The sequence below is a fragment of the Plutella xylostella genome, chromosome 6 (assembly GCF_932276165.1).
Source record: "Plutella xylostella chromosome 6, ilPluXylo3.1, whole genome shotgun sequence".
In the NCBI taxonomy this organism is placed as follows: domain Eukaryota; kingdom Metazoa; phylum Arthropoda; class Insecta; order Lepidoptera; family Plutellidae; genus Plutella; species Plutella xylostella.
This window is the reverse complement of record NC_063986.1, coordinates 9911270-9933667: the sequence shown is the minus strand read 5'-3', so window position 1 is coordinate 9933667 and position 22398 is coordinate 9911270. Positions and strand designations below refer to the sequence as shown.

Here is a 22398-nt window from a genome sequence, read left to right as displayed (position 1 = left end):
AATCAGGCATAAAAAGTTATTATAACTTGTATCGCAAACTTTTTTATTTTCGGCATCGACACGTGTCGCATGATAAGTAAAAGAAAAAGGTCTACGAAATGTCCCGTATTTAACAAAGAACGAATCTCTGGCAATGAATCGATTGCGATGCGAGTAACGAAGGTCAAAGGGTTTGCGAGTGTGCGTATGTATGCAAGTATGCAGGCGAGCACAGCTCAGAGCCGCGACGCTGCTGCACGCCTGCACCGCCGGTTGCAACACCCTCCCCTCTTTGCTCTTGGCTTCTCACTCGCCGCCGTCTCGCCGCTAGCCTGTCTCACCTCGCGGCCGGCAGCCTTGCGCGACGCGCCGCGCTATTTCACATTCAAAATTATTCGCAACCATTGCAAAAATCTGTGCAATAATAAAAAAATACTACTCTTCAAAAACGGCTGCAATAAATCTTTACACAAAGTTTTTTTTAGAAACTTTTCAAAAATTAAGTGCCTTTGTAACTTTCAATGCACTCCTCGTTGCATGTCCCGCGCGCGTCGTTATGAGAACCCCGTACTGGCGGTCACGTTGACGTCGCGCGGTGCCGCCATATCTGTCTCGGCCACCAACTAGCAAAATTAATAGGTAATTATTTTCGCGAAAGTGCTGTTAAATAGTATCTGCAGAAAGTGATGGTGTTATTTTAGTGAATTATTAGCATCGAAATCGTCAGTGCGTATTCCAACTGGATTCTCATTGGATAAAGAGTTGCGCGCCGGCCGGTTCTTATCGGGTGCAATGCAGTTGCATTCTCAACTTATTGCAGTTTTTCATTTGCCAAAGTTTCATGCGCGGAAAGTTTCTTGTGAATGTATTAAAGTAAGGCAGCCTCTTGTTAAAGTGCTTTTAAGTGATTATTTACTGTATGTTTAATAATGTGAAACAATTTAGTTGAGCTGTCACAGATTGCTGTGTTATTTCGGTCATTGACCGCCGGATTTTGCATCTTTGCTAAATTAGTGACATATTAGTTTTTTTTAGAGTTTCGGTTTTTTGTTTTAGGGTCAAGTCAAAATACATACTCAAAATAGTTTCCCCTCACTAGTTTTGAAAGTGACGACCCGCGAATTCGCTATTTGAAAATAAAGTTTGCCCGGATGGAATGAGGAGTGCACTTTCTCATTGTTTTTCATATGTTTGAACATCATTTGTTTTTTTGTTTTTCGGACGATTAGAGACTACAATTTTCTTCCAAAATTACAAAAATTACAAATTAAGGTAAATTATTCATTTTAGCTTTGTTAGTAAATTATTATGTCTCCTAGCGAAGTCTGATAAAAGTTAGTTGGCATTGTTACGCGTGGCTATCTTGTAATTCTGATGTAGTTAGCTATGACATCACCTATCTGCAGACCAACTAGTAACAACATCCACCTCAGTCATTCCAAGTGTTTGTAGGCTAGTAAAATATACAACCGCATTAGTGTGAAAGTTTTCATAAGTGCAGTGTGTGCATAAAAGATTTATAACTGTGCAGAATGGCGGAGGGCAATGGAGAGGTATCCATTGAAGAGGTGCCTGGAAGAGACTCCGATGTTGGCCGAACACCAGATTACCGCAAACTTATTGAGTATGGGTTGGATCCTAAGGTGAGATACTTATCAATAATTGTCTTAATAGATATGTTATGTATTGATATGGACTCCATCTACTAATACTTTATATAAGATTTACTTTCAATATTCCCCAATCAATGTGCCCGAGACGGCAAATTTTTTAAGATTTAAAATATTTTTTGTTGCCAAAACTGAATCACATTTGCTCTAATTAGCTATATATTTATACTGAAAGTAAGAAAGGAATTTGGACATGTGTTTCATGATCATTGACCCTGAAACATTTTGTAGGCAGAATTAAATTATAAAGTTGTTTTTGTTGCCGTTCAATGTGTGATTGTCTTATAAAAGTTTAAAACAAAGGCATATTATACTCTATTTGAACATAATAGGGGGCAATTGCTGTTAACCTTCAAATTATCAGAGCCATATGAAAGTACAAGTACCTAACAGAATCTCATTGGAAGGAGTCATACATAACTGTTATATACACTTAACAACGCCTATTTATCTGAACTTGATTACTTATTTTACTTACTATCATATAATGCATATAATATAATCTAATGAGTAAGTATGTATAAATAATTTGGACTGCTTGCTCTCCGTTGTAAAATGTATAGAAAAGTAAATTTTACTTAGATGACGGTTTGATTAAATAGTCTTGTATTTTAGAATGTACATAAAACTGAAGAAACACTATGAAAAGCTTTTTTTAATGATATTATGTTTACAATTTACTATGGCTAATGTTTCTTATTTTAAAAGATATGTTTACAATACTTTCTTCAAGCAAAGTTTTGGTTTGAATAGTTTAAATAGGTAACTTTATACAATTCTCTAGAAGTAGGAAAATAGCTCTCACCCAACTCAATTAAATATTATGAACAACATCCTATAATAATTATTATGCCATACTTTATAACTTTTTATTAGTTACTTTATCAAGAAAAAACAGGTGTTGCCAGTATGATATAAAGAATTCGAATAAGCTTATATCTGATTAGAAATATGTAAGCAGTATGTCTAAACAAGAGTCATTGTTTTGCTTTGCAACTTTTGATACAAAATATTTTGTTGGAATATCACTTTGTTTTTGCTTTCACTTTATTATTATTGCTCTATAACCTTTGATGTTATCAAAGCACCTGTAACATGCACTGTGTTACCTAGTGAATTTCTTTAAGGTTGTTGCTATGACTTAAAATGACCTTCATTTCTGATAAGATACCAATTAGATACTTTGCTGTGTAGTTAGGAATACTACTTTTAACATTTTTGTATGACTTATTAGTTTAATAATATTATATTATATCATCTAAATTGTTTTACATAGGGGCAGAATTAGGTCGTATTATTGTTGTTAGGTATGCAACTTAACTATGTAAGTTAAAATTTATTACTTATTGTATTCTATGTAGGTATGTCTGTAATTAGTAGGTACCAAACCAATATTATAGATTCAATACCTATCTGAATCCTGCATGAGCCATAAGTAATCTGAATATTTTAAAATGTCAATTGATTGTTGGCTGGTAGGTATTTTCCTTACATCAAGGTCGTTACTGCCTGTCTGCAGAGGTCAATGCTTGCTGGAGATAAAATGTAGGTATTGTTCAGAATGCGACCTTATCTCGTCAGCATTATGTTTCATAAACTGCATCTAAAAGTAAACTTGCATAAAGTACAAAATTTTGTCTGGTTTGTTTTATAATGTAGGTATACTGACATGCAAAAACTTTTTATTTAATTATATTTTGCCACAAAAGGTTATTTTTAAAAGCCGATCGTATTAGGTAGGTAAGCTTGAAATTTTATAGCTAAATCTAGATTTGCATATTTGCTAAATCTAGGCTATTAGGCACCTACTGTGCGTAGTTTGCTCAAAACACTTCCAAGTGACAAAACTTCATGAAATGAACACAAAGTTAATCATAATAAGGGCATCACTTTTGCTTGACAAAAACCGAGGTTTCGAAGAACTGTCATGCTATCGGAACGTTTAATGCAACGACATGGAGTCGCGGTTTCCCCAGCTGCTCTTTAAACGTCCTTATTCTTTAAGCAACAGTGGCACCCCTACTAATCTACAACCCATATCTGTCACTTTTCGTAAAATACCTAAATGTAGCAAAATGACAAAGCCCTCAAGCGCAAAGAACTTGGCTATAAGCGAATTGCTTATTCACTTATTGCTTTGTCTTGAACACAAAGCAGTTGTCTAAATTTAGACTCACACTCCTTTGAAAACATCAGCAGACTCGATCTGGTCTTGTTTCTCTGTTTATGGGGCCAGACACAGCCACACATATTTTCATGTTGCATTATGCACCCTACTTTCTTATCAGAAGGGTCACAGGAAAACGAATTTTCGGTGCTGCCATTGACAGCTTTCCAAAAAATTAGTACTTAGAAAAATTTATATGAAATACAAAGTTTCTACACCACAACCTTCGCCGTCGTAATATTTCTTTACAGTATTAATTACAGGCCGTGTTACTGATCTGTAGCGTGTGCATTGCATGTGCACTGTAGGAGCCATGAGACCCAAGTTGCGAAAGGCAGAAATACCTGGCACTATTGATTTCTCTAAAGTCTGTGCTGTTAATTATGGTGTACTTCCTATTATGTAGCTGCATTGCCTCGAAAGCGAGCGATATGCTAGGTACGATTTAGGTCTCAACTTTACAGGAATTGATGTCTCTTCCTAATACCCTTGTTACACATACTGAGTACCTATGTAGTCCGGCGAGACAGTATCCTCAGCCGATCCTGGCCCATTTGAACGAGTACTCGGCCGAGGATACTGTACTGTCTCGCCAATCTCGGTACCTATAAGTAGTTTATAGGTAATTAAAACGTCTTCCATACCCAGCCACGGCTGTTCACTCAATCTTGGCAGTCTGTAATGTGTGTGCATGTCTCTTACAGGTGGCAGCCAAGCTGGACGACATTTATAAGACTGGAAAGCTAGCGCACGCTGAATTGGACGAGCGTGCGTTAGACGCCTTAAAAGAATTTCCGACCGACGGTGCTTTAAGTGTACTTGGACAATTTTTAGAATCAAATCTCGAGCATGTATCTAATAAAAGTGCTTATTTATGTGGGGTTATGAAGACTTATAGGTGAGTACGCAGGAACAGTTACATTAAATAGTTTATCGATTCGGTTGGTCATTTTTTTACGGCCGTGTTGATTGATTGAACTTTAAAATACTTTTACTAGGTAGTAGTTGCTTTTGTAATTGATGCCGTCGATTGTTGCGTAAAAATGATCTAGTAATGATCAGTATAGACAGTTTAGATTACCTGGACAGGTACCTAGCTTTCAAAAACTAGGTCTGTAGGCGATATTTATCCGCTTGTCTTATCTGCAGATAAAGTGGCAGATGTTATTATAAATAACAATATGAATTATTATAATTGTAACACTTGTCTACTAACAAAACTGGTTGTATGACACACTATTCACTATCCTAGATTTGTATTGACATTTTAATGCAAATTTTGTGAATAACATTAAGCCAGTTACCGGTAATAGATTCTTGAAAAGTATTGTGTCATAGATTATAACCGTACAGGTGGAAATCCATTGAGAAAGAGGGTCCCTTTGAATCTATTTTTTATGAGGGCCTAAGAATATTAGATAGTGGTCTAAGAGCTATTATTCAGATGTTCATTTTGTCGTAGTTACGGACTGCTCTTATCCTGATAGCTCGATTTTAAAAGAATAAAACGATTAAAAGTTCAAAAGGGTCGGGTGGAGAATCATTCCATTTATAACGATCATCTGATGAGCCTGTTCTAATGGCTGTAAAACGACGTTTATATGCAGACGTTATAGTTAGAACCCTTCTTTTTGTTTCGCCGTAGTCTGAAGTCCATTAAAATGTGTAATTTGAAATGTATTTCAGACAGAAAAGCCGCGCCGGCGTGCAGGCCCCCGCCGCGCCCGCTGTGCAAGTCAAGGGCCCTGATGAAGACAAAATCAAGCAGATCCTACAACGAACCGGCTACACGTTAGATGTCACAACAGGTTAGTGCTCGACGCTTTCAATACATCCTGGGGGTGGAAATAAGCCTTCGGGTGACGTATCACTTGTTCTTTATACACATATAGGTATTATACTTACGCCCGTTGCACCCTAGGCTCCTGGGCAATCGACGACTGGTGCTAATCTGACTGGCCAATTATTTCACCACGGTGACAAATCTTAGTCTAGATCTTGTTTGTCACCACCACGATAAGAAGATACATTTAATTATATGTAGATTGGTACCTAATCAAAATGGAGTGCTTAAATTTAACGTCTACGTATTGTATAAATGTTTCTTTCTACGTATTAGAAAGCACTTTCTTTCTCTTTCTAAAAACTCCATCCATATCGGAGATACGTTTCGGGACATAAACAGATGTGTAGCTTTTTCGATTAGGGGTTAAAAACTGGTTAACGTTAAGAGCCATGTTTAGCATCCGTCGCTTTACTGACTTGGTTCACTGCCAGCTAGGCCTAACTATCTGTGCAGTGCATCTGTTTCAAAATCAATACCAACAGAGGGTCACATAGTGTTTTCTGAATTTTCAGGTTTACGATAACCACTGACCTGTCTTTACATTGTGCACTAGTTGCTACGTGAATGAAGTATGTAGGAATGCTTCATAAACATTTAAATGCTTTGACCTAGATCGGCGTTCCCGCGGTCGCACAAAAATTGGGCCCGTCGTAAAATTACATACGTAGCTAAATGAAAATTAGTTCAGCATCGGTTTTTTTAAACCGATTGTGATGTGATGACAATAAGTTCTATTTATAATCTTAAAACTATTTTTAATCAGTGGGTATTGTTCACACTGGATTGCTTATCAATACTTCATTTGCCATAGGTCTGAAATCATATTTGATAAGAGTGCATGCACTAGAATCTAATTAGAATTCAAGACCCACATAGCATGCCATTTCTTATTAGGCAATGGGCAATAATAGTTTAGGTAAGCTTCTGTGTAAAATATGTTACACCTAAGTTTAATTATAATTTTCATTGTAAGTATTCATATCTACAGTCATGTTGCCCGCATGTAGTCACACGGCTTGCGTTGCAGTTGTGGTTTTAGTTCGGTGACCAGCGCGGTTTTATCGCATCGCCTCTGGTCATGATATTGATACTTTCCTATAGCAAAGATTTATAATTTCACCGCAAGATTCATCCTCACCGTCATCTTTATAAGTTAGATGTTGCAGTAAAAAAAAAATTCAGCCATAACTGGATGGGTAACTAAATAACGTGAGATCATAATGCATCCCACTACCTAATATTTACACGCAAAAGTTTGTAAGAATGCATGCACGTTATTCTTTCATCTATTTTGATAAAATTTGGCTTGTAGTATCTATTTGACTTATAGGCCAGTTTTACATAACGGTGACTACTCCCATTTGGCACTAAAAGAATAGCCTCTAAACCACAACTTACACTCGACTACAAAACAGCCTTCCAACCATTCCAGGGCAGCGCAAGTACGGCGGCCCCCCGCCCGGCTGGGAGGGCAACACGCCCGGCTCGGGCTGCGAAGTCTTCTGCGGGAAGATCCCCAAGGACATGTACGAGGACGAGCTCATCCCGCTGTTCGAGCGCTGCGGCACCATCTGGGACCTGCGCCTCATGATGGACCCCATGACGGGCACCAACCGCGGCTACGCCTTCGTCACCTTCACGTCGCGCGACGCCACGCAGCGCGCCGTGCACGAGGTCAGAATATAAACCGCTTTTGTTTATCACCTCCTTGATGTTAAGTATATACTCTGTGGTGCGAGCACCTCTTTGCTGCTGGCTGGAAAGAAAGTTGCCGCCAGACTCTATGGTAAAGAGGTCGATGTTGATGCTGGCTGCGTGGAAAAAAAGATGCGGCTCTCGGCCAATCAGGTTGTTTGTTGTTGTGCAAAGATGTCGCACCGTACAAGCCGAGCTTTTCAATGTGTGTTCAGAGTAACTTGTTTGAATTTGGATTTTTGATGTTCGAGAGTATTAAAGTTAAAAGTTGAGTAAGTATGAAAGTTACTCTGGATATGAAAATGTTAATTGTTAAAGTCTGATATCTGTACAAACTATTTGTATAGTTGTTTGGCTTTGCTGTGTACTCAAAAAAGATACTTGTACTTGACCTGTGTGAAAAAATTAATTCAAATTAGAAAAATACAATACACGTATCCATTTTGAGTAAACCGTCCGTATATTCTGTGGATGTAATGAGCACATGTTAGGGTCCATCCGCACCCTGAGTGTCATCATACAGAATCTGTTGTCCCTCTATTTATCAGTCCATTATACTTCAATTGGTAACACAAAATTGTGCCAAAAGTTCTAAAATATCATCTCTTATTGGTTTTATATGTTTTAATTGGTGTCACAATAATCTGATCTGCAAAATTTTTCTAATTTATCGTCTACTTTCCAGGTGTCTCGTCGAATGTTTTTAAGTATAATCCCTTAACGATTAACAAATCACTGCACTTTGTATAGCTGGCGATTGCGGGGCTTCATACGATTATGTACCTAAACCTAGTACTTTAGACTCAATATTGAGACAATCTAGACTGAAAGAACAAAGAAATACAAGTAATTTAGTATCGTTGAAGCCCCGCGATCGCCGCAACTTGCAAGACTACTAGTATCATCCGCCAGTATTGTTGCAAGGTCCCCACCATCTGCCTGACTGATTCAAACATAATTCACTGTCACACTTATGGGAGAGTTTAGAATATAAGCTTCTTCTACCATTTAAAAACGCATGACAATTAATATCCTCCGACAATGACCATTTGCATACGTAATTAATTGGCGAAACCGGCTTGTAAATGTCTCATTGTTTATGTTTTGCTGCCTTTGTATTCACTTCTGTGACGTGCACTCATCAACCGCTGTCTAGACTAGATCACTATAGTCGCTATCAGTAACTTATTATGTGAATACGGGCTTTGTAAAATCGCAGTCTTATAAGTTGCGTAATGACTCACAAATCACATTGGATTAGTCTAACGCCATGTAGTTTTGATCTGAGAGCTGCTTGATGGGTACACGATGTGGATAGTCATTGTCGCCTCACTCTCTGTGTAAATGTGCAACTATAACACCTATAAACTGTTCAAGCCTCGCTTATCCCCAGAAATCACCCCCTTTTTATTTTACTGTTGCACCTCGTTCAATTTTAAGTTGCCATCACACTGTAATCGCTTTTTTTCTTTCATTTCACCAACCGGTCCACCTCACAGGGTTAACCTTCAATTGGCTTCAAAAGTTCTCCAACTGAGAATATAAAAGTATATCTCAGGCTCTCCTCTTTGCTCAGAACACTTTCGGCTTCCATCATTCCGATCTGTTAACTCATCACAATTGGCTCTAACAAGTCATCATCGTTCACTTGATCGAGCTGCAACGTCTGACCATCAACCGACGAACCGACTCGAAATCCGGCAAAGGAAATTCGAAATTGCCACCGTTTTTCAAAATTGTTCCCTTATTTATTCTGCCCACAGCTCGATAATTACGAAATAAAACCGGGGAAGACCTTGCGAATTAAGATTAGCGTACCGAACCTTCGACTTTTCGTCGGCAACATTCCCAAGTCTAAAGGCAAAGAGGAGATACTGGAAGAGTTTGGTAAATTAACAGGTAAAGTGTCACGAATGAATCTAGGAATATGGTCGTTTGTGGGTTATTGAGTGCGTGGTGGGGCTTGGTGTGACCGCTGTCCCGCTTGTTCCCCTCCAGTCGTTGCGTCCACCGCAAGAGGCTATTCTCCCTAAGATCTGTTCTTGCAGCTGAATGATTATGAAATTCGAAAGGGGAAAAAGATTGGCGTTACGGTTTCCTTTAACAACCACCGTTTATTCGTGGGAAATATTCCTAAGAATCGAGATCATGACGATTTGTATGAGGAGTTTACTAGGCACGCACGTAAGTCCTTATCGAATTCATAATAAGTGCTATTCAGTTAATGTTATAGCGTTGCGCGGCCTCAGGCCTTGGTCCCCGGGTGTGGAGCTTCGCCGCCGCCGCGCGAGGGAGCTTCGCAGCGTGGCTTTGCTTGCTTGAGTCGGGTGTGAAGGAGCTGGCGCGGCGGCGGCGGCGCAGCGCGCGGGCACCGGGCCCGGGCCGTGCACGGCGCCTCGCGGCAAAGTGACCACGCTTCTGTAGTGGAGCCGGGGGGCGGGGGCGCTGCACTGTACATAATAGTAAATGACTAGTGTTGGCGCCCCCGCCACTGCAGCAAGGCCCTAGATGTCTTAACTCTGTGTGAGCGGTCAGTTTGGCGCGGGGCGCGACGTAGATCAAGTGTTAACCAGACTGGCCTCGCCTTGAGAATGCTCAATGGTAATGACTGGAGAATCTTGCTGTTGTTCTCTAGAATAGTTTTCAATATTATGTTCTCCTGGAATATCATTTGATTTGCTTCATATATGTAGCGTTAACGGAATGAAGTATTATTGCCGGGAGAGGGCGGCTTGCTGGATAGCGCCTGCGCTCTTGACGTTTAACTTTATGTTGTGTTTACACACTTGCAGCGGGACTCGTGGAAGTGATAATATATAGCTCGCCCGATGACAAGAAGAAAAATAGAGGATTTTGTTTTTTGGAATACGAGTCCCACAAAGCGGCGTCCCTAGCGAAACGCCGGCTCGGAACGGGCAGAATAAAGGTACGTCACATTTTTTGTTACATAAATGTTTCAGAAGGAGGTGGCTGGAACGCCTACTGGATCTCTGTGAGCATATTATAGTATTGTTTCTTGATGTCTAGATAAATGTTATCATTTCTGTAAAGTGTAAAAAGCTGTCGCTAAGAATGTATAATATCTATATAGATGTAAATTTACCCTAAATCTAACGGTTTCATGAGGACGATTACGCTTTGGCGGCCTAGCCTCGCAGAGAACCAGCATACTTACCTAAATCATCAGCCTGTAATGGTCCACACGCCCTTTTAAGGAGCGCTACAACACTCTCTTCTCGGTCTAAGGTCGTCGGTCCAGCAGGCTTTAGCGCTTCCAATGCTACGCTATTGCTGGTCGCCAATTGAGAACTCGTTTACCATACTAGTCATCGGTTCTTCTAACCATAGTTACCTCCAGCAAAAAAATAATTTCCACTGTTAATAGCCGCATTTACTATGTAAATAACATAATTGTTTGCGCAGGTTTGGGGCTGTGATATAATAGTCGATTGGGCGGACCCTCAAGAAGAACCTGACGAAGAAACTATGAGTAAGGTAAGTTCGTTACGATCTTCGCTTCGACATACCTAAGAATATCATTTTTATATTCTGTTATCAGGATAACTAACACACTGGTAAAATCAGAAATAATTTGTATATTTATAATAATAGAACAGTATTGAAGCAAAAGTATAAAAAAATATGCGATATGTAAACTATAGAACACGCTATTTCTAACCAGAAGTTTAACCCATAGTGCCATACAAATAAGGCTAATATCCCTATGCAGGTGAAGGTGCTGTACGTGCGGAACCTGACGCAGGAGATATCGGAGGAGGCTCTGAAGGACGAGTTCGAGCGCTTCGGCACCGTGGAGCGCGTCAAGAAGATCAAGGACTACGCCTTCGTGCACTTCGAGGACCGGGATTGTGCAGTTAAGGTAATGTCATAGATAAAGATAAAAGATAAAAAGTCTATATTCGGTGTCTAGCACCACACACCAAAAAATAATAATAACATAAGTACCTACACAAAAAAATACAAAAAAACGAAATTAAAATTAAAAGTGTAACAAACAAACAAAAGAACATTAAGAATAATTAAAAAAATACATAGTTACTTGTGGTTTGAAAGTGAAAACCATATTGGCCTCCTGCGGCCGCTATACGGGTTCGTTATCGATGTAGATATACGTCACTATATCGCGATTGGCTATAAACACCTACAGGGCTGGGATTGGTGGTACACGCATTAAATGAGTTTATCGACGTCGATAACGAACCCGTGTAGCGGTCGCTGGAACGCATATCTCAGTCATACACTCGAGAAATAGAACCCTGAAGCTGATGGAGCGTGTCGAGTCTTGAATTACTTGTAAAATTGACACTATTTTATTGTGCTAGGGTGCGTCACTTTCACGCGAACTATTTATTTTATGGTTGACTGTACTGAATGGAACTAATTCGCAAGTTTATTCTTGATATAAAAAATATAGATTACCAAGAAAGTTGTTAGATTGGCTTCCGAATATGTTAATCGTTTTGTAATCTAACCTTTGGAATGCGATGTACGCGAATCGTATTGAACATAACCCTAACGGACGTGTTAATGGGACAGTTATCGCACGTAATGGCCCAAGTAGGTGTCATATTGTCGCTACTACAGCGCGTAACAGAGGTTGTAAACAAAGCCATTGATCACTGATATTGATGATATCTGAAACCGAGTAAACACGTTGTGTCGGGAAAACTACATATTATGGTCAGTTTCGATGACTTACTTCAACGCATTCAGGGTTATCTTTTTATAATACTTTGTAATAAACAATGCATTAAAACAAACTGAATGTTTATTGCGAATAAGCATTTTGACCAGCCATCCTTTGATTAATTTAGTATTTATATTTTGTATTGTAGACAAACAGCTATTTTTATACAACTTTTTATTTTATCACTCCGGTACAGGCTTTATTCTAGATTAAGTGATACCGCTGTCTGTCTTAGGCAGCGATAGCCAGTCAGTGTGCGATATTACATACTGAAGGATTCAAAACCCTTTCCGAACAAACAGTAGCTTGCAACCTAGGTCCATTAGGACAATCTCCCAAAAAATACAACTTCGCAGAAGTCCTTCAGTGTCCTTCATGCCTTCGCTTAATAAAACGGCTAGCTTGCAAACAGAGTTGCAAGTTATTATAGTTTAATTATTTATTGCACAATTATAAAATATTAGGTCCTTACATATGAAATTGGCGTTTTCTATAGGAGGAACATAAAGTCGTTTTTTTTTTTAATGAAATATATTAAATTAATCAAAGTATGTACTATTGCTATGTATGCACTTTTGCCATCTCATAGGTAGTTCATTGATCCCCTTACTAAAAAAACCATTCGGGCGGGAATCAATAAAATCTTTGAAGGCGGTTTGGACTGCCCCATCGGAGTTGAATTTTTTTCCTTGCAAGTAGTTATCCAAATTGCGAAAAAAATGGTAATCTGTTGGAGCAAGGTCCGGAGAGTACGGTGGATGTCGAAGACATTCTAATTGAAGCTCCTCTAATTTGGTAGCCGTCTGTTGTGCAGTGTGTGGTCTAGCGTTGTCCTGAAGCAGCAGTGGCCTAGAACGATTGACCAGCCTCGGTTGTTTAGCAGCTAGCTTTTCCATCATGGTTTGCAGTTGCTGACAATAGATATCTGCCGTAATCGTCTGGCCAGATTTAAGAAAGCTGTAGTGAACGACACCGGCACTAGTCCACCAAACACTTACAAGCAACTTTTTTTAGTCAATTTTCGCTTAGGGCAGGATTTGGCTGGTTCGCCAGGGTTCAGCCATTGCGATGAGCGCTTCCGATTATCGTAGAGGATCCACTTTTCATCACAGGTAATGATTCGATTTAAAATTCCTTCATTATTGTGCCGGTTGAGTAACGTAACGCAGCAGTCGACGCGCGTTTGTCGGTTTGCTTCACTCAATTCATGAGGTACCCACCTTTCAAGCTTTTTCACCTTCCCAATTTGCTTCAAGTGGATTAGAATAGTTTTATCACTAACACCGGAGCCTGCAGCTAACTCGGACGTGGTTTGCGATGGATCCGCTTCCACAATAGCCTTCAATTCTTCATTATTATCAACTTTGGTATCCGGCCGTCCACGAGGCTTGTGCTGCAGGTCGAAATTTCCAGAACGAAAACGTTGGCACCAAAAACGCACTGTGTTTTCTTTTGCGACACCGTCACCATACACATCATTAATCCTTCGAGCCGTTTCTGCAGCACTGGTGCCACGGTGGAACTCATACTCGTAAATAACGCGATATTTCAAGTTTTCCATTTTGTAAACAGAGTGACACAAAGAAAAAAACAAAAGAAGGAAAAACAAATGAATTAGGGGGTTTGAAACACAAATGCATGAGTAAATAGCTGTATGAATTTGAATTTGGAATTCCTAACCATAAAGGTAATATTTGAGATCAAAGTGGCCAGTACGACAAAACGCCAATTTCATATGTAAGGACCTAATATAAGTGTACAAAAAGTGATTATTGACGTTTATCTGTGTCATGTACAGGCGATGCAAGAACTAGACGGCAAGGACGTGGGCGGCGCGCGCCTCGAGGTGTCGCTGGCCAAGCCGCCCTCGGACAAGAAGAAGAAGGAGGAGATCCTGCGCGCCAGAGAGAGACGCATGATGCAGATGATACACGGCCGCGGCGGGTGAGTCCATTCTCTTAGCTGAAGCTAAAGGGCTAGCACGGGTCGCAATTAGGACGTGAAAATGTTTTGCATCGCGCTCACTCACATCGCGCAGCCTCAAGAGCGAGCGCGACGGATAACTTTTGTGACGTCTTAAATGCGCTCCGTGATAGCCCTTCTGTAGTCACTGTACGGTCGTATCTATTACTTGTATCTGTGAATTGTTACTGTACTGGGCGAGTCCATCTTGGGTCCAGCCAGCTGTATCGATAGCGGTGGGAGAGTCCATTCTCTTGCTGCTGATTCGGAAAGAGTCCAAGTCGGAAAAAAACGACTTACATTCATTTGTTGTTTCTATTGATGGTTTGGTAGAATTAGTTGTTAAGATACCATTGTTTTGTCCACCAGCGATGATTGCTTCAGCTGTTCCCCCGGCGCCATGGGGTCGGTGCGCGGGCGCGCGCCCCCCCCGCACGCGCGCGCGCCGCAGGCCCGCGGAGACTACGGTGAGTGCACCCTGTAGCCACACGTGTGTCCTGTGCCAGAGTACAGTCATCTGCATAAGTAGCTGTACACTTTTGTACCTTGTCAATCTGAAACTGCCTATCCATCCATTGAAATATTGACGGTTCGTCAGTTTGACAAGGTACGGAAGTGTATAAGGACTTATGCAGCTGACCGTACATGATGCCCGGGGCTGAGTTGTGCCTGAGGTTTGCCGTAGAGTTGTGGTGAGGATTTGGAGAGATGAGCGTCATGGTGTGAAGCAGTCTTTGTGCTGTTTTACTAATCAGGAGGTTTGCAACAGTCTGGCAAACTTTTTGTTGTTGTATCAAAGTACTAATTAAAATATCTTTGTAAGACTTGATTGTTGATACCGATGATGAAAGCAACCTTGAACACATCATCGTTTTGAGGACAGCTGGGAGGGTTCACTATAACTTTTTTTTGTTTATTCCTTTTATATTGTAAAACTTAAAATTAATGTATTAACAAACTATCCATAGTGTCTATCAAATGCAGTCTATCTAAAGACACGATTACGAATTCTATTCTGTTTTTTCCAACTAGAAAAATCCATTTAACTTATCCCATAAAGTTCCAATACGCAAACTCTCAGGCATAACGTGACGGCACCCAATAAAAGGGCAAAGAGATGACAATAAACAAACAAACCTGTTGCATTCACAAATTCACCTGTCCATCTGTGTACCCCTATTTGTCTATTGCTCACGAACACGAATACAAAATGATGTCAACACGGTGTGGTCTCCACGCGCACACATGCACAATATCGCTATCCCCTACTAACAACAGTGGCCGCGCCTAAAGCTATCCTTGTCTAAAGTGCATTTGACTGCGTTAGATTTTCAACTCTACCCCAATGCAGTTGGTAGTAGGACTCGGAGCCACGCAAGCAGATATCAACGCTATGCGTACCGAGTAAATGCTATATTTATCTGAGCCCAACAAAAAAGGCAGGGATCAGAAGAGAGGACTGGAATAGATAAACCCAAAATAACGGTGGCGATTTGAAAATCTAACGGGGGAATTACTCTTTTTATATGAAAGAATAACCGTTGGTGTTGCTAGTATTGAAATAATGTTGCCGTTGTTAAAAATTTCGTTTGATGGTAGTAAAGGTGTGGCCACATCAAAATTTCATTAATGCTATTCTATAGGCTAATGATTAATAAGGCTAAGTTAATACTAAGAGTTATGCATGGGATATTTGCCAGAATAAACACAAATATGTGTGTAGGATCAATAATAATAGAAAAATTATGAATTAGAAGTGATAGATCAACATTTATTCAGATTATACAGATAGTCAAATCTTGGCAGGGATGAAAGTCTATGTTGTGATATAACACTATTAACAAAATGCATGCTTTGATGGAAGGATTGCTATTATTTAACAGATATAGGAATTGTTACTGGTCCACAAATTGGGATTAGATTCCCTGTGGTAAAATATATTTTGAATATTAGGAAATTATAGCAGAGTGTTTTTGGTGAAGGTGTTACTAGTTGAAACAGTTGTGACAGAAGCATGTATTTGACCCGTGTGAACCATTGATCCGCTTTTCATTTGTACAGAGTGCAGTCAGATACATACGGTGTTGGAGTTCCTTTGGGTGTCTGGTTTTGTATCCGTCAAGAAGCCATGTAGACAGATGTGCCAATCAATCGATGTTGTTGTAGTACCTTCATTAATAGTTTTAATCCCCCGTAAACAACATTTTTCGATACCATTCTTCCTCAGTCCCATAATCCTATCAACTTTTTATTGGCACTTCTGGAGAGTGGTGGCAAAATTTCTATATCAAAAGTATTTTGCCATATACTTCTTTAAAAATAAGTTAGCCTACACTGCTCTATTCTGCTGTTTGATCTGCAATGCGGCGTCGCTGCATCTCTGTCCCTAGAGCTTTGGTTTTCAACTGGCTCAAAAGCCTCTGGACACTGCGTTTGAAGTACATTGATGTAGCGACGCTTCCATTGCGTTGAAGAGCTGACTGGAGCAGTGTGCGTGAGGTGACGCATGACATAACACCCCCTTGTCCCGGTGACGTGCCGTGGAGGCTCGCTAACGGTAGCTGTAAGTTAGTCCATAGCTTAGCCTCTAAAAGGCCTGTGTTGTGTGTTTATAGATTATGATTACGACTATTACGGGTACGGTGATTACCGAGGTGGCTACAATGAGCCATTTTATCGGTACGATGAGTTCTATTTTGATTACGCGGGGCCACCGCAGCCGTCCGCCGTTCGACAACCTCCCAACAGAGCGCAACCGGTGGGTTTCTTACACACTCAATTATAATCACTCTATATTACTAGTCACTAGTCGCTGTACTCATTATTGTTACGTTCGATTGAGTTGCCAAATTTTTCATCTTTGTTTTTTTTTGTTGAATCCCATCCCGGAACGGAGTTAGTGACTCGGTGAAGTAGTGTGTAGGCCTGACGGTGGTGACGTCACGCGGACGGCGTCGCCGCGCCAACGCAACCACTAACCTGCGGGTCGAGCTGTGGACACCTTGTCCCATAGGTGACAGTGTCGGCGGCTCGGCGCGGCACTAACCCGTTGCGCTGGCGCGGCGCTGCCGCTCGTCGCTCGCGGGGGGGGCGGGGCGGCAGGGGGTGGCAGCTCACCACCAGGTCTGCATGGCTGAGGCCACCTCCGACTAACATGTCACCCCTACATAACAACCCATTCTCATTAGATGCTATCTGCTTGGGTCACCTCTGATGGTTGATGTCGCCGAAGATTGGTAGCCGTAACAATTTAATTTATTTCTTGTTGCACAGTTGGCTAACTAAATTAAAATTTAATAAACCGTGAAAAAAGGTATCTTAAATCATAATATCGGAACCTACATGGTTAATATTCCGCGGGTATACCCGCCTGCAGTGAAGAGATCAAAGAAGACATGAGAGATAACAAGATCGCTTCAGAAAGTACATTCATATTTTTCTAATATAACTATTACAATAAATGTGCTTTACCAACCTCTTAAACGAATTTATCACAGTCACCACAGATGTTACCTCAAGCAGACAGATTGTTGTTTTCAGTTGCCATATCACGTTTGCCTCGCTTTCCGCCATTCAGCCCGTACCTAGCTTGCACCTTGCACCATGTAGCGTCGTAGTTGACTAACAAACATAACCTGCTTGAAGCTTTATCCTACACACGGTAAGGTTCAATTCATCCTCTTTATGTTAAGGTTTAATGCTTCTGCGAAGTGTAGTGGCAGCCATCTTGTGTTTTGTTATTGAACGAAGCTTAAAATAAAGTTTCAGTTTAGTTTTTTTGCCGGAATACCCAAGTTCTACATGTCCATGTTGTAACATTAACAAGATGGCTGTTAGTACGGAATGTGTTTTTAATATAGCTACTATTCATTTGATCTAGTTTAAGCGTACGTTCATTTAAATAAGTTATGGTATATTTTTCTACCTGCTGCAAAGATTTGCTTCAAACTGTAATCGCTGAAAACTCTATAAGCAATTTTTTTTTATGATAAGGATAAGGAAAGACTTTAAAATACCGTTTGTAAATGCTCCAGGACGAAGAGCTAGGTCTTGGAGCCAACTCCCTTTACTACGATCTAGCCGGAGGCATTCAGGTACCGACAAATCGATCTGGACAAGTAAAGTATTAGTAGAAAGTTCTGGAGGATTCGTTTGGACACACGGCTACCGCGATACCGCCTTCTTGAACTATTCTTACACAAGTATCCTAGCTTTTGATGTCTCATCACAACCCTTCTTGTATACTATATAGTGTTGTGTTAGCATCTTGCATGTCGTATCGGAGAGATGCCATGCTATACACAACTATCCTTGTACAAAAATAATTGTGGAGGGTGGCAGAGTATACGATACAGGGACGATGGTCATTCAGTATTAAAGATCTACTTATTCATATGCATATTGTACATTATGTATTTGAGTAGAGTAGAGTACTTACTAAATTTTAATATAAGTAAAAATAATAATTTCTTCGTAAAGAAAATAATCAAATATTCATATTAAATTTAATCTTTAATTTATTAGTTCCTCTCAAAATAAAATACCATTTGCTCTAAAATATTATACTGTGTAATTTGGTCCGATTCGACCACAATCCGATTCGCATAAAAACTATAATGTCGTAATCCTATAAACACAATTTAATAGCTAAAAAAGTCCAATTCAATCGAATAACTTCAGTTGCTAAAAATTCAGGCAATATCCTAATCGGACTTTCTGACATTTTGCGGCAAGATTAATGCATTTCATAAATAGTCTACGTTATCAAATGTTTTATGCATACAGTGCTAAATGCTAATACATAATTAGGTCATGAAATCAGTTTCTTTTTTATATTCGCGTGTCCAAAATGAATCTCTTTCAGTTGCACTTTATCATATTGGATGTTCTGTGTTTAGTCAAAATTGTAGTAGATAATAATATTATGTATCGTTGATACCTATACATTTATTATTGGAATTTATGTGTCTAAATTACAATATGTATCTCGTACTTTACTTTGGAATGTAAATGTTGTTGTATTTAGGTACCTGATTGTTTTCTATAATATCTTGACCTTATATTATTAAAGATTGACAATCAAATATTAGTTTATTTATCATATACATAGCATAAAAACGTATTTGTCGTAGTTTTTGGAAAAAATGTGCGAATGTAGCATGAAATCCTCAATCCTTACTGAGTTGAGGATATAAAATAAAAATAAAGTTATGAAGTAATTAAATGTAAATAGATAAGTTTTGTTATTGTGAATTCGGAGTGTTAATGCTATTTTTTAACAGCTTATTGTTTTTTCTTTGCATAGTTTTGTGTTTAATTACTTTGTGTAAACACTTCGAATTCACTGATTGTGTTCTTATCAGTGTGGTATCTTAGACTGTTACAACAATTAATTAGTACACTATGTTAAATACCTGAACTTTTTCTTATCAATAAATTTCAGTCTGGTTTAAAATATCATACTTCAATAATTAAAAAGCCATGTTATTGAATTTTAGCTTGCCCTTAACTATTTCTATGAGAATGTAAGCATAAATGCAGAGTAGCGATATATTCGATTCATTTTCAGTCTTCGAATTTGGGTATGACTGGGCTCATGTGCTTGCATTCTCTACTCTTTATTGTTATAATTTTTCAGTAACTTATAATGGCGTCTATCTATTTAGTGCGGCGGCTACCATTTTTTTTAACCTCAAATTCTAGAAAGAGTTAACAAAACCTCATTCAATTATTGATTTACTAATTTTAGTATAGTATTGAAAGACTTGGTAGCTACCAGCTAGATAGCAGCATTTGTCCGGGCTGCCAATTCACCGGTCGATACACCTCAAAGCAATGTATACTGTGTCCTTGTTATGATCACGAGTGGACTACTGTACCTGTACTCTCTACTGCACTTGTATGTTTGTCGTTCCCATACAAATACAGTAGTACATTCCTGATGCCATAAATCGAACGGTGACGACGCAAGCCTACTAATGTAGTGAAACCTAAGCTGGTGTACTAAGCGTGTGGTGTTGCAGGGGGCTGGGTCATGTGGGACGGGCGGTCGCTGGGCGCGGCGCGCGGCCGCGGCTGGGCCCCGTGGTGGTACGCGTCGCGGCGCGCGTGGCCGCCCCACTCCCAGCGCCATCCGTGGCAACCCGCGCGCCAAGCCAAGTTTACCAGGTCAGTTGTGTGATGTACAGTCAGCTGCATAAGTAGCTATACACTTTCGAACCTTGTCAATCTAACAAACCGCCTATCCATTCAATGAAGCATTGACGTTTCCTCAGTTTGACAAGGTACAGAAGTGTATAACAACTTATGCAGCTGACCGTACCTACGTACCACCAGCGACGCATTAGATATCAACAATCCTTGAGCAGCAGTCAAAACTGACGTATTACATAACGTATAGAGTGGCGAGACAGTATCCTCGGCCGGGCACTCGGTCAATTGGAAGCCGTTCATTGGTCGAGGATCGGCCGAGGATACTGTCTGGCCACTACTCGGTAAGTGTAACACGAGTGTATGGATTTGACAGATAAGTGATGCTGCTTAGGGATTGCTGATTGTTAATGTGTCGGTGGTATTAAGGCAGCAGGTCTTCGCAATATTTTGTAACAGCTTCTTCAGGCTATCTGTATAATGCGTAATAGCGTTTGTGTGAGTCTCGTGCAAATCAAATCTTTTGTGGGTGATACATTCTGTTCATGAACTTTAGACAACGATGCTATGTGATATACTGAACCGCATAGTGCATAATGCGATTCCCTAGTCACAAGAGCCTTATTTGAGTTTCTAACTACATATGGTAATATAATAGAGACAGGTATGTCTCTTAATAACAAGAGTTAGCCCGAATAATCTTAACTTTTATGCAGGAAATTATAATAAGTCAGCTCCAAATAACATTCAAAATTTCAAAGAAAACATGCGACTCTTTTGGTCCACAATCGATTCCTGCCTCGTACCTGACCATAATATCTTGTTACAGCTTGTTTGATGGTATGCGTGTAATCTGGATTTTGAAATTTTCCCTATCGGTAACTATCCCATCCTGATTTCCTTCCTCTCCCTTCCGTTTTAGCGTTGTAAGGTCTTCTACAAACTTGTCGTTGCCATGATGAGTCCCATGTTTTCAGCGATATTTTGAAGTTTGTGGGAGACCTTTTGTAGAATACTTTCGTAGGTATTATGTAGTGTTGATTCGTATCTAGGTTTATATATAGATTGTATAAAGTCGGATGAGAAATATGCAAGAACTGGCTTTACTGGTAGACCTTTGCAAGTTTTTACATATTTCTCCAGCTATCTTTTTACAATCCTAAACAGTTGTAATAGCGCTTTGTGTTTGCATGTTGCAGGTAAACGTAAATATGACGGGGGTCACCAGAACCAAGGGGGGGACAGCAAGCGGCGCATGGTGGAGGTGGGCGCGTGGGACGCGGCGCCGGCGGACGCGGCCAGCTAGCGGCGCGGCGGCGCGGGGTAGGGCGCGGGGCGCGCGGCGCGGGGAGCGCGGGGAGCGACGGCACTGGGACGCGGAGGTCCCCTTGTTTCTGATGATGCACTACAAACTACGCAGGGGGTATGCCGCCCGTTAAGTCTCGGTTCATGGTTACGTTTACGTTTAACGGCACACGAGTGCCAACCCTTTTTTTCTACATATGTGTTTTTTTTATTAATTTGATTTTCACGTTTTCATCACTTTTTTTGTATCGCGACGATTCCGTAAAAATCTTAAAGTAGGACGTTATGAAATGTTTCGAATATAAGTTTCCCGTTATGCTTATGTTTTTTTTTCAGTCTTGTATTAGCCGTATATATATTTAATATATACTTTATTGTAAGGGGCCGCGCGCGGCGGTTGCCTGTTTGCCTCGCGCGGCTCGGGTCTAATGACCGATGACTGTCTGTTTTTTTAATACATGTTATTCAATATATTTTATTCCTGCGAACGCATTTTGCGATGTGATGTGTATTTTAGCAGTAATTATTATATTATAAGGAGTTTGACTGTTGTTTTTTGACATACTTACAACTTAGGATATTACTTGAGAATGAATTAAATGGAATGAATTACAACTCAACGATTCTAGAAATTACGGCTAAAATAAAACACGATGTATCGACAACATTTCCCAACTGTGTTCCTGCTTTAGTTTTTTGCTTTATTATTATTACATATTCTCCTTAAAATACATTAGCGTGAGGAAGTAGTATTGTAAAGTCCAGGATTCTGTAATCTTATTATTGCTGTACTAAACATTATTATTTTTTGTATTTCGACCACATAGCATGTCCTTACTGTTAGAACTCTGACTTGTATCAATCTTGTATCAGTTTAATATGTGGAATAAATTGCAAAACTGTGTTTGCCTTATTA

At 39.9% G+C, this 22398-nt stretch overlaps 1 protein-coding gene across 14 annotated transcripts; it reads left to right on the top strand.

The window, feature by feature from the left end:
• Window positions 1-293: 293 nt before the first annotated feature.
• On the top strand, window positions 294-22398 carry LOC105394319 (heterogeneous nuclear ribonucleoprotein R). Of its 14 annotated transcripts, none has more exons than XM_048633607.1 (16): window positions 294-618; window positions 1209-1251; window positions 1511-1622; window positions 4521-4714; window positions 5503-5624; window positions 7095-7336; window positions 9121-9256; window positions 10150-10283; window positions 10781-10852; window positions 11088-11237; window positions 13864-14009; window positions 14397-14494; window positions 18062-18121; window positions 20051-20195; window positions 21007-21055; window positions 21377-22398. In XM_048633607.1, exons 3-16 carry the CDS (start codon window positions 1512-1514, stop codon window positions 21614-21616), a joined length of 1899 nt encoding a protein of 632 aa, XP_048489564.1. In that variant the 5' UTR covers window positions 294-618; window positions 1209-1251; window position 1511; the 3' UTR covers window positions 21617-22398. The 14 variants fall into 14 exon arrangements, with proteins under 14 accessions (XP_048489564.1, XP_048489563.1, XP_048489562.1 ...); XM_048633606.1 differs by having other exon boundaries at window positions 1036-1251; XM_048633604.1 differs by lacking the exon at window positions 294-618 and adding an exon at window positions 712-852 and having other exon boundaries at window positions 1036-1251.